At 31.7% G+C, this 13217-nt stretch overlaps 1 protein-coding gene across 1 annotated transcript; it reads left to right on the top strand.

The window, feature by feature from the left end:
• Nucleotides 1–7151: 7151 nt before the first annotated feature.
• LOC107961131 (cellulose synthase A catalytic subunit 4 [UDP-forming]-like) lies at nt 7152–12713 on the top strand. The gene is made up of 12 exons (NM_001327709.1): nt 7152–7213; nt 7296–7497; nt 8238–8341; nt 8428–8500; nt 8597–8747; nt 8953–9565; nt 10088–10225; nt 10331–10456; nt 10590–10802; nt 10886–11401; nt 11535–11885; nt 11999–12713. The coding sequence occupies exons 1-12, from the start codon at nt 7163–7165 to the stop codon at nt 12578–12580; spliced, it is 3120 nt and encodes a 1039-aa protein (NP_001314638.1). The 5' UTR covers nt 7152–7162; the 3' UTR covers nt 12581–12713.
• The last annotated feature ends 504 nt before the right edge of the window (nt 12714–13217 follow it).

The raw sequence follows: 13217 nt of genomic DNA, 5'->3' as shown, positions 1-13217 counted from the left end.
AGATCGAGGAAGAGAAACGCCAAGATATCTATTGAACAATCGATATTCAGGTAATATGTATCAGATGGAATGGTTATATGAAATGGTTGTGTGAAATGTTTACAGGAATTGGTCATATGGAAATATATGTACAAAATAGTTGTATGAAATAATTAAGAAGATAGATAAATGAAATAAGTATAGGTACATGGAATTTAATTTATGTTAAGTTTAATACGAACTATTACCGAAATAAATATAAACAAGATATAAGGAAATGATGGTTCATGAAATATTGATATAACGAAATGAATGATATATGCTTATGAAGAAACAGTAAGAGAATAATATATTTTGTGACATGTACATATATAATTATCTTTGATATGTTGATACAAAGAAATTATGTAAGTTGAGACTATTATTAAACTCAAGTGTGATATGTTGAGAAAATAGGTATATCAATGTTGAATTTATATGAATTATGTGCAAGTATACTAACAATGTTGTTGTTTGACGCTTAGACAAGTGTCAAGCTATTGATTGAATGGTAACATGTTTAATTATAATGAGCATTGAAATGGTAAGTACTTAGATGAAAATATAATTTAAGATTTTGCGAATTTTTTTTTATGATCTCGATTTTATTCCAGTTGGTTTCTAATGTATGTTTTGGGCTTCGAGGGCCCAATAGAGAGACGTTATGATTATTTCAAAATATGAATAATAAATGACTCAAAATTATCTGAAAATGTTCAGTAAACTCCGGTAATGCCTCGTACCCTATTCCGGCAATGAATACGGGTAGGGGTGTTGCATTTTCACTTGTCATTTGTCCTTGATCAGATAAGTGTAGCCGAAGCTATTACTTATCACTTTCACTTATCCTTGATCAGATAAGTGTAGCCGAAGCTATCACTTATCACTTGTTGCCATGGTCCAACCATGGTCTTTTCCTTCAATTCATCTTGTCACTGAGCTGAAATGCTCAATTTGATCATTTATTCAATTTTCATGCTTTTACATTATTCACGATTTTATCATCAATACATATGAAATAACACATCATGAAATTCATAAAATTAACAAATAATCACTAAAATTTAGCCATATAAACTCACAAGTTCAATTAACTATCAGAACTTTAAAATTTCTTGACGAAACTTTAATACTGACTTATTAACACTCTATAAATATTTATAAAAATATTTATGGCTCGATTTAAAATTCTCGAGGTCTCGATACCTCGTTTTCGATTCTAATTATTTTAATATTTATTTTTAGTACACTATTCACTACTTCCAAATTTTTCCTAACTTCACATTTAACTTATACTCACTAAATTAATAATATTTCCTACTCATTTGTCCGATTTAGTGATCTCGAATCACTGTTCCGACACCACTAAAAATTAGGCTGTTACATGAACCCAGGCCACACCTGGGGCGGTGAACACCTTTGACCATCAAGCCATGTGTTGAGGTTCAAAGTCTTTGTTTAAGTTACTAGACTATTAAAATGATTATTAAATGGCATTATTTGTTCGCATCACTTGCACTAATTAGAAATTTTCTTTTTCTCCTTCTCTCCTATGGTTCAATTTTTTGTATGATACAAGTTTGAGCGTCACGAATTCACAAATCGAAATCCAAACAACTTTCTTTTCCGATCTCTGACACTGACCATCAAATCAACTTGAAATTAAGATATATTCTACTCCTTGATGAGTACTAATCCATTATACTGATTGTTGAGTTATTACTTGAAGCTCATGAGACAGATTTTTTAAAAATAACTTAACAATGCATGATTTAAATAAAAAATTTTAATTAGTTCAATGATCACTTTTATAATTTTTAAAGTTGAATGACCAAAATATAAATTTATTAATAATTTAATGACTTTTGGTGTAAAAAATATGTCAATGTTGGTGTTAGATTCTTCAATCCACTTACATTTTCTAGACCAGGGACAAAGCCAGGGAGGTGGCATGGGCCCCGGCCCCCCTAAAATGTAAAATTACTCTTTTAGCCTTTAAATTTTTTTAAAAAATTTAAATTAGTAAAGGTTAAATTGTACTTTGGTCCCCCTAAAATTATAAAAATTTGATTTAATCCTTTACAAATTATAAAGATATAAACTATAAAAAATTAAAATTTTATCCGACCCCCCCTAAAATTTTGTTCTGACTTCGCCCCTGCTCTAGACCCCTCCATCCATTTAATTAATTATTTATTTACGATTTTGGATTGGATTTATTTTTAATATATAAGTTATTGTATATATTAATTAAATTATATATCAATTATTCAAATTTTTTTATTAAAAGTAATAATATGTTACATTAATCATCATTATTTGCATCCATCTAATAATTTTATAATTACTCTAACAAATAATTATTCAACATTCGCTTTAATATTTAGAATAAAAAGTTGATCATGCGAGTGTTAGATCTTAAAACGTGATTGTTGATTATACGATAAAGCTTACGGTATCTGGGCTTTTAATTTCGACCTAAGGACTTCTGTTAGCTGATAAAATGAGCTTTTATAGTTCTTAAAATGTGTGGTTTTTCGTAATCGTTTTATGCTTTTTTTTCTACTAAAAAAAGTTGATAATATATTGTAATTTTTATTATACTAATGTGATATACATAATTATTTTTTTTTTACTCGTGCGATGCATAAATTGATTATAATGTATCAATTAAAATATATTAAATATATATTTTTTTATAATTTTCTGCTTGACCTTAGAAGAAAAAGTACAAACTGATTATTGAAAAAGAATTAAAACTAATAAATCAAACAATAATTAAAACTAATTATTGACCAAATTGCATAAACCCATAACTGCATCCATGAAATGAACAAATAAAAAACATTTAAGACTCAATTATAACATGGTGTGAGGGATTAAATTGAATAAATTAAAACTTAAAATTATGGATTAAATTGAAAAAATAAAACTGAGAGACTTGAAATAAAATTATCTTCTCTCTCCATCTTTCACTGCCCATATAAATACGTCTTTTTCATATATTTAAAATTGGAGATGAATTTAATTTATTTTTTTTAAAACATCCTTTAAAAAATGATACATGGGTTTTAAATTTATAGTAATATCTAATAGTATAATGTAAATATTTAAAAAATTAAGATAATTATTTAAAAATAATAATAAATAAAAATATAAAAAAATTAAGATCATTGTTTTTGGGGTTTACATATGTGGTGAATTTTGGAATTAAATTTTAGGGGTTAATTAAAATTTTTAAAAGTTTTGAGAATTTTAGTGAAAATTTCCAAAATTTTGGTAGGTCTAATTAAAAGCTCCAAAATTTTAGAGATTTATGAAAATTTACAAAAAAAAAAGAAAAAAAAAAGAAAGTGAAAGAGTCTATTTGAAGTTTTTAAAAAATTCAAAGGTTTAATAATAATTTTTAAAAATTTTAGGAGGCATAATTAAAACTTTCAAAAATTTTAGAAGGCGAAATCCCCTTAAGCCCTATCCTAATGAGGATCCATCTCTGGTTTAAATTAACAAATGTTCGAAAGATTAAAGACGTCTGAATGATGAAAAATTCCGATAGCAATTTAAAAATGCTAGTTTGGTTTTGTTGGTAGAGATAAAGTAGGATGGTTTTTCTTCTTGCTTAATCATGATCTCATTTTCAAGCTTGACCCTTTTGAATATTTTTTATTGTATATTATACTTGACAAAGATTAAATTAACTTTTGTTATTGATAGATATTTTTTAAAGGATCAATTTGCTTAAATTTGAAATTGAAACAAATTTAACATGATATTTTTTCTTCTTCCTATCAAAATCTGTTGATACAGGTTACTAACAGAGAGGAGAGGATGATGGAGGGAAGTGTTGGTTCACATATGACAGGTGGAGAGTGGGTGGCAAGAAGAGAGAGAAGTAGGAGATGGAAGGGGAGAAGAAGAAAAAGAGTTTGTTAAGGGAGAGAGTCGATCTTTGATTACTCGTGCACTCAAGCTTGTACTTGCATAGTTGTGCAAGTCAACTGTCAACGTGGAGTGTACTATGTGGTTATGCTTTGACACTCTCCCTTAGGGTCGTACGAGGCGATTATATTTTGGTGGTTCTCACGAAAGGTGCTTAGGATTGTGGAAGGTCGTTTATGGACCGTATCATATGAAGGGTTGACACGAACTATTCTTTGTGAAAAATTTTATACAAACTACTCCTAACGAAAAATTATATATGAACTACCGAACAACTTAGCACATATCATGCCAAGATGAATATGTAAAAAATCTAATATGACCAAGATAAAATATTGCGGTAATAGAACTTAACTAAGCGATGACAAAGTGTGTCCGTCAAAGACGAAATTAAAATCTTGAGATATTGCGACCAAGGCTAAATCTTTAACAGGAAGAGATGGTATCATATCTTTCAAATTCAAGCAGGAATAGGATATTTGACCTAATGTTTTGCTTTAATTATGACTGAATAACTAGCTCTGCCTTGTAAGAAAAATGACAACACATCCACCAAACCTTATGTGCTATACATTACCAAAATACATTCCAACCCAAAATCCATATAAAGGCAGCTAAATTTTTGGAATTTTAAGAATGGTAAAGGGACGTATTGGTTTAATAAAAAATGAGAATAAATTATCATATAATAGAGTTAATTTGTGTTCTTTTGATAAATTGTATAAATATAAATACAATATAAATAATTCTAATTATAAAATATGTATCTATTAAACGTGTTATACTAAATACTTAAAACATTTTACATCATTTCAAAAAAAAAAGTTACTGCTTTTTTTTACTCAATTGGGTACTTAAATTTTTAAAATACATAAAAAAAAGCTCTCAAACTTTTAAAAAAAAATAATAATAAATAAGCTCCTATTTTTTTCATTCAATTGAGTACTTGAACTACCAAAATGCATCAAAAAGGCCCTCAAAATTTTTCACAAAACGCAATTAAGCCCCTACTTTTTTTTTGCACTCAATTTCCAAAATGCATCAAAAGATCATTTCACTGTTAAAGCTAATCACCTCTAATTTTTTCAAATAAAACCACCACGTTTCATAACTATGGCCCTGACATGTGCCAAAAAAATAAATAATAAAAAACATAAAAATATTAAATATTAAAAAATATATAAAAATATTTAATTTTATTAAATATTAGAAAAAAATATAAAATTTTATAAAAATCATAAAAAAAATTTATAAAATGCATAAAAAAAGGCCCTTTAACCGTTGACTATTAAAGTTAACAACCCCATTTTTTTCAGTTAAGGCCGTCGCATGCAGCAACATAAAGTGACATGTGACAAAAAATAAAAAAAATAAAAATCAATAAAAGTTATAGAAAAATTATAAAATGCTTCTTTCGGTACGATAACTTTTATAATTTTTTTTACGAATTTTATTTTTCTTTACATTTTTTATAATTTTCTTACGACTTTATAAAATTTTATAATTTTTTCCTATATTTCTATATAATTTATAATTTTTTATATTTTTTTCTAATTTTTAATAAAAAATAAATATTTTTTATTATTTATTAAAATTTAATCATTTTTATAATTTTAATTGATTTTTATTTTTATCATTTTTTGCATGTCACGTCGTGGTTGTAGCATGTGGTTTCTTTAACTGAAAAACATTAGGGGCCGTTAGCTTTAACGATTAACTGTTAAAGTTAACAGTCAAAGGGTCTTTTGATGCATTTTGAAAATTGAGTGTAAAAAAAAAAACAGGGGCTTAATTGCTTTTTTTTTTAATTTTTGAGGGCTTTTTTGGTGTATTTTGATAGTTCAAGTATCCAATTGAGTGCAAAAAAAAAGCAGGGGCTTAATTACTTTTTTTTTTAAAGTTTGAGGGTCTTTTTAATACATTTTAAAAGTTTAAGTACTCAATTGAGTGTAAAAAATAAAATAGGGGCTTAATTGCTTTTCTTGAAAAACTTTGAGGGCTTTTTACACCGTTAAGCCTATTTTCATAACTCCTCTCTGATTCTTAAATAGGAGGATAATATATTTCAGCGTACTCAAACCTACATCTTCTTTCATTAGTAATAATATCAATGTCAATCGAATTAAGACTCAATCGATAATATTTATTTCTATTATTTAACATTTTCTTCCTTTATCAAAACAATAATTTAAAATAAATAAAAAAACCAATGCTTGGTTTATTGGTGTGTTAGGGTATATAACACATGCAAGATAAATGTATACCCTTTTGTTATACCTTGCACCATTGAACACACGACATGAATATATATATATATATATATATATAATATAAAATTTTGGTTAAATTGTGATTTTGGTCCTTATTCAAAATTGAGATTTAATATATATTTTAATTTATTATAATTTGATCCTTTAATTTTTATATTGTTAGTAGTTAGTCCAAATAAATAACACCATTAACTATTTTCATTAAAATTGTAATTATGTGGAATTTTTTTTGAAAAACACAACTTTCATCATAAAAAAGTCCACGTCAGCACGAGAATGTGTTTTTTTAAAATCCATATTAATATAGTAATTAATGATATTATCTATTTGAACTAACACATGATATATATTTTTAAATAGTGAGACTAGAACTACAATTCAACCATTGAAATTTAAATGGATAAAGTAAAAATTACTCAATAAATATGGTTAATTTTTTTGATCCATGTTAGTCACGCTTTAAAATTGTATCATGTCATCTTTTAAGTTTTTCGTATTTTTAATTTATGTAATATAAAAAAAAATTAGGTGAACATCACACCATCATACTTTAATAAAATCCAAGCTCAGGGATCAAATTGGAAAAAAGTCACCAAATTCCAGAATTAATGTGGACCAAGAAAAAGTTTAGGGACCAAATTGAAAACTATTAACAATGTCAGGGAGTAAATATTGCTTTATCCCAAATTTTAAAAATCGTTGTTAGGCATGGCAAGGTGAGACGATGTCCCTCCCTTTGAATCGAAGCTAGCTATTCAAAAAAAAAAAAAAAAAAACGCACCTTACTGCTCTCACCGGTAACGTCTCTTAGACTCAAACCTACGACTTCCCAACTTACAGTTTGGTACACACTGCCACCTTATAATACCCTTCTTCTCCCTTTCTCTCCCTTCAATCTTCACCTTCTCTTTTTCTTTCGTTCTTTTGGTTTTGCCATGGCTTCAACCACCATGGCCGCTGGCTTTGGTTCACTTGCTGTTGACGAGGTATTTTCTTCTTCTTCTTCTTTCTCTGTTTTATAATTATTAGTGTGTGGAATTATGTGTTTGTTGATTATGATGATGGCAGAATCGGGGATCATCGACACATCAATCATCAACGAAGATATGCAGGGTGTGTGGGGATAAGATCGGGCAAAAGGAAAACGGACAACCGTTCGTGGCTTGTCATGTCTGTGCTTTCCCGGTTTGCCGTCCTTGTTATGAATATGAAAGGAGTGAAGGAAACCAGTGCTGTCCTCAGTGCAATACTCGCTATAAGCGTCACAAAGGTTTTATATTTTAATTCATAGACGTCTCCAAATTATTGTTGATTTCTAAACTTTTTGGATTATTTTAATTTTAGGTCCTTTAGTTAACTTAACCATTAATTTAGATATTAGATGTAAGTTCGGATGTAACGTAAAACATATTCAAAATACATGAATTAAATTGTAAATAAGTGTATATCTATTACATAAATAACTTAGATCTTACGTGTTAATAAAGAGAAAAAAAAAGAGACAACGGTAATAAAATTTAAGAGAGTTATTCCTTCTCGAACAAAGGGATTGAACTGGTCGTCGAGTGAGTCACTCGAAACGGGTAAAAAACCAAAAATCAGGATAAAAAATCAGCGATTGAAACAATTTATAATTTCTTAATTTTTTTTAATTTTTATTAATTAATTATTTCTATATCAATAGTTGAATTGATTGAACCGAAAACTAGTGATTTGATTTAAAACATTACATGCTAGATCTAAGTTGTCTATATGGTAGGTGTATACATGTTTATAATTTGATCCATGTGTTTTAAATATGCTTCACTTCTAATTTAAGTTGATGTGTAAGTTAGGTTGATAATTTGATATATTTTGAAGATTCAATTAAGACGTTTTAAAATTCAGAGACCAATTTAGAATCTAGACAATAGTCAGAGGAATACAGTGCAATTAACCCAAATTTATTTTAAGCCCTCTCACAAATACGTACATATATATAATATTGCTTCGTGTTTTGTTGTTCCGCAGGTAGTCCAAGAATTTCAGGAGATGAAGAAGATGATTCAGATCAAGATGATTTTGATGATGAATTTCAGATTAAGAACCGCAAGGATGACTCGCATCCACAACATGTACGTATTTGAAAAAAAAAAGTTGAAAAAAGAACAATACGATCGATCAGATAGTTTCTAAAAAAAAAAATGGTTAATATTTGCAGGAAAATGAGGAGTATAATAATAATAATCATCAATGGCATCCCAATGGTCAAGCTTTCTCAGTTGCCGGAAGCAGTAAGTAGCGCAACTCAAGCAATCTCGATTTGAATAATTTTTAAATTGGATTTGAATAAGATTGCAAAGTATGAGCGTTTAAATTGATGTGGGCAGCGGCGGGGAAGGATTTGGAAGGGGATAAAGAGATTTACGGAAGCGAAGAATGGAAAGAAAGAGTTGAGAAATGGAAAGTCAGGCAAGAAAAAAGAGGTTTGGTAAGCAACGATAATGGCGGAAATGATCCTCCTGAAGAAGATGATTATCTGTAAGTCAATATTTTATTTTATTTTTTTAAAAAAAAAAGCATATTTAATTTTTTTTAAAAATGCTCTTTATTTTTATTTTTAAAAATTTAATCTCTTAATTTAAAAATTTTTTAAATTGCGAATTATAAAAACTCAACGTTACTAAAATATTAGACAAAGATAATTTATTTCGAATAATTATGGTAATATAATCACTTTTTGCAGCTTGGCTGAAGCTCGCCAGCCTCTATGGCGAAAAGTGCCAATTTCGTCAAGTCTGATAAGCCCTTACCGGATAGTCATCGTCCTCCGATTCTTCATCCTCGCATTTTTCCTCCGGTTCCGTATTCTAACACCCGCCTACGACGCTTACCCGTTATGGCTAATCTCTGTCATCTGCGAAGTTTGGTTCGCCTTCTCCTGGATTCTCGATCAGTTCCCTAAATGGTTCCCTATTACTCGCGAAACTTACCTCGATCGCCTCTCCTTGAGGTTCGAACGTGAAGGAGAGCCCAATCAACTTGGCGCCGTCGACGTCTTCGTCAGTACCGTTGACCCTCTCAAGGAACCCCCCATCATAACCGCCAACACGGTTCTATCGATCTTGGCCGTCGATTACCCGGTCGAGAAAGTGTGTTGTTATGTGTCGGACGATGGTGCTTCCATGCTTCTTTTCGATTCGTTGTCTGAAACGGCTGAGTTCGCGAGGAGATGGGTTCCGTTTTGTAAGAAGCATAATGTTGAGCCCAGGGCGCCGGAGTTTTATTTCAATGAGAAGATTGATTATTTGAAGGACAAGGTCCATCCTAGCTTTGTTAAAGAACGGAGAGCCATGAAAGTAAGTTGCCTATCTCGCTGTGTTTCTGTGTGTGCTCGGGTACAGTTGCATCTAACTCAAGGAGTTAGAGCTTACGTCTCGAATTGAAATTAGATTTGAGTTTGGTAAAGTATAACAAAGATCGAATTGATCGATTAGGCTTATTTATATCTAATTTTAATTTTAAAGTTTGAGCTAAATTCGAGCTATAAATTGAATGGTTGGACTCGTTCGAGTTCAATTGATTAGACTCGTTCACCTAGTGAAATTTGAGCTTATTCTTATGCTCAACTTTAAATTCGATTATTTGTGTTTGAGCCTGAGTTCAGTTTTAATACTAATTAGAAGCTTGCTAGTTGCTAAAGCCAAGCATTAGAATATTGAATTCAAATTTGACTTATTTGATAGCCTGAGCTGCTTGAGCTTGAGCTCAACTTGATAACAGAATTCGAATTTTGTTATCGAGCTCGGGCAACTTGTAACTTCATAGTTCTTGTTAACAAGTTAACAAGGGTTTAATATATATTTCCTATGTTACTGCAGAGGGAATATGAAGAATTTAAAGTAAGGATCAATGCATTAGTAGCAAAAGCTCAGAAGAAACCAGAAGAAGGATGGGTGATGCAAGATGGCACCCCATGGCCCGGAAATAACACTCGTGATCATCCTGGAATGATTCAGGTAATATAGAGATTACGATATGATTCATAATATCTACAATGTAAACCTTTTGGATCTTTTCTCATAGGCATCCGAACCGAACCACGTAATTCTTTATTTTCACAGGTCTATCTAGGAAGTGCCGGTGCACTCGATGTGGATGGCAAAGAGCTGCCTCGACTTGTCTATGTTTCTCGTGAGAAACGACCTGGTTATCAGCACCATAAGAAAGCCGGTGCTGAGAATGCTCTGGTGATTTACTCATTTTCTGGTCTAATTTTCGTTTGGCTTTTGAAAAGTGAAACTACTGAATATGAATCGTAACTGTTTACCATTTTATCATATTCATTATTGATCTTGTTTGGGTCATGTATGCCATCGGCAGGTTCGAGTTTCTGCAGTGCTTACTAATGCACCCTTCATATTGAATCTGGATTGTGATCATTACATCAACAATAGCAAGGCCATGAGGGAAGCGATGTGCTTTTTAATGGATCCTCAGTTTGGAAAGAAGCTTTGTTATGTTCAATTTCCACAGAGATTTGATGGTATTGATCGTCATGATCGATATGCTAATCGAAATGTTGTCTTCTTTGATGTACGACTTACTTTCATTCATCATTTTTAAAAATTTGGTTTAAAAAAATTTAGTGCCTAAAACATCATATTCGATTTATATAGATCAACATGTTGGGATTAGATGGACTTCAAGGCCCTGTATATGTAGGCACAGGGTGTGTTTTCAACAGGCAGGCATTGTATGGCTACGATCCACCAGTCTCTGAGAAACGACCAAAGATGACATGTGATTGCTGGCCTTCTTGGTGTTGCTGTTGTTGCGGAGGTTCTAGGAAGAAATCAAAGAAGAAAGGTGAAAAGAAGGGCTTACTCGGAGGTCTTTTATACGGAAAAAAGAAGAAGATGATGGGCAAAAACTATGTGAAAAAAGGGTCTGCACCAGTCTTTGATCTCGAAGAAATCGAAGAAGGGCTTGAAGGATACGAAGAATTGGAGAAATCGACATTAATGTCGCAGAAGAATTTCGAGAAACGATTCGGACAATCACCGGTTTTCATTGCCTCAACTTTGATGGAAAATGGTGGCCTTCCTGAAGGAACTAATTCCACATCACTGATTAAAGAGGCCATTCACGTAATTAGCTGTGGTTATGAAGAAAAAACTGAGTGGGGCAAAGAGGTTAGTAATATTATATATTTCAACGGATTACTTCAATTGACTAATGCCATTTGCAACTGTTATGTTTCAATACATTTCAAATAGGTCAGGAGTCAATTTGCGCATTAACGAGCCTGTATTATTGGCATTACAGATCGGATGGATTTATGGGTCGGTGACGGAAGATATATTAACAGGTTTCAAGATGCATTGTAGAGGGTGGAAATCGGTTTATTGTGTACCGAAAAGACCGGCATTCAAAGGGTCCGCTCCAATCAATCTCTCGGATCGGTTGCACCAAGTTTTGAGATGGGCACTTGGTTCTGTAGAAATTTTCCTTAGTCGTCACTGTCCACTTTGGTATGGTTATGGTGGAAAACTGAAATGGCTCGAGAGGCTTGCTTATATCAACACCATTGTTTACCCTTTCACCTCGATCCCTTTACTCGCCTATTGTACTATTCCAGCTGTTTGTCTTCTCACCGGCAAATTCATCATTCCAACTGTAAGTATTTACTGTCATTATTTTATGAATTTGGCCAAGGATGGCAATGCAATGGGTCGGTTTTTTTTTTTTGCTTGATTCTGTAAGCTTGACAAGTAGTGTTTTTCTTGCAGCTAAGCAACCTTACAAGTGTGTGGTTCTTGGCACTTTTCCTCTCCATCATTGCAACTGGAGTGCTTGAACTTCGATGGAGCGGGGTTAGCATCCAAGACTGGTGGCGCAATGAACAATTCTGGGTGATCGGAGGTGTCTCCGCCCATCTTTTTGCTGTCTTCCAGGGCCTCCTCAAAGTCCTAGCTGGAGTAGACACCAACTTCACCGTAACAGCAAAAGCAGCAGACGATACAGAATTCGGTGAACTTTATCTCTTCAAATGGACAACTCTCTTAATCCCTCCCACAACTCTGATAATACTGAACATGGTCGGAGTCGTGGCCGGAGTTTCAGACGCAATCAACAACGGCTATGGTTCATGGGGTCCATTGTTCGGCAAACTGTTCTTCGCATTCTGGGTCATTCTTCATCTTTACCCATTCCTCAAAGGTTTGATGGGGAGACAAAACAGGACGCCCACCATTGTTGTGCTTTGGTCCATACTTTTGGCATCGATTTTCTCACTGGTTTGGGTACGGATCGATCCCTTCTTGCCCAAACAAACAGGTCCAGTTCTTAAACAATGTGGCGTGGAGTGCTAAATGGTGTTTTACAAACCTTTCTTATTATTTTATTTTCCCTTTTTGCCACTACTGTTGATTTGCTGTGATTCTAAAAGGGATTTATCTTGTTTGTAAAAAGTCTCCTATGATTTTGTTGGTTCAATTTAATTTCTATATGGTAAAAAAATATTTCTTTAAATTAACTATAAAAAAATAAATATTAATGTAAAAATAATTTTATATTATTTTAAATTTTAGGGTAAACTATTAAAGATATATAAATAAAGTGGTATCCACAAGTATACGGTCTAGTTGTGTTCGTAACTAAGGGAGGCTAATGTTAGATTAATTTTAATCTAAACACCAAAAGATATAATTAGTACTCGAAATAGGTTATATTACACAAATGTAAATAAAAGATATTTTTGGGATTTTTATGATAATAAGCTATAGCAAATAAATAAATATCAACAAATTGAAAAGTGGAATTAATCATATCTGATTATGGGTGATTAGCTCGCTTCGGTAATCTTCATCAACTGTCGTTTCGGGTTCCTTGTCAATCAATTGGTCGATATCCTAGTAGGATCTTCCGATACGTCCACTAGAATAACAAGTCAAAAAGGACTATTTATCTTTTGACCTCACAGTCCAGACTGGCTTAGGGTGAAGATGT

This window comes from Gossypium hirsutum, chromosome A08 (genome assembly GCF_007990345.1).
Source record: "Gossypium hirsutum isolate 1008001.06 chromosome A08, Gossypium_hirsutum_v2.1, whole genome shotgun sequence".
Lineage (NCBI taxonomy): Eukaryota > Viridiplantae > Streptophyta > Magnoliopsida > Malvales > Malvaceae > Gossypium > Gossypium hirsutum.
This window is presented reverse-complemented; position numbering and strand designations above follow the sequence as displayed.

What these genes read in the sequence shown, in the direction of transcription:
- LOC107961131 (NM_001327709.1), top strand. Translation starts at nt 7,163, where the DNA reads ATGGCTTCAACCACCATGGCCGCTGGCTTTGGTTCACTTGCTGTTGAC. An exon ending in TTTCTCAGTTGCCGGAAGCA is followed by an intron (nt 8,501 to 8,596) that starts GTAAGTAGCGCA and finishes TGATGTGGGCAG; the next exon opens with CGGCGGGGAAGGATTTGGAA. An exon ending in CCTGAAGAAGATGATTATCT is followed by an intron (nt 8,748 to 8,952) that starts GTAAGTCAATAT and finishes CACTTTTTGCAG; the next exon opens with CTTGGCTGAAGCTCGCCAGC.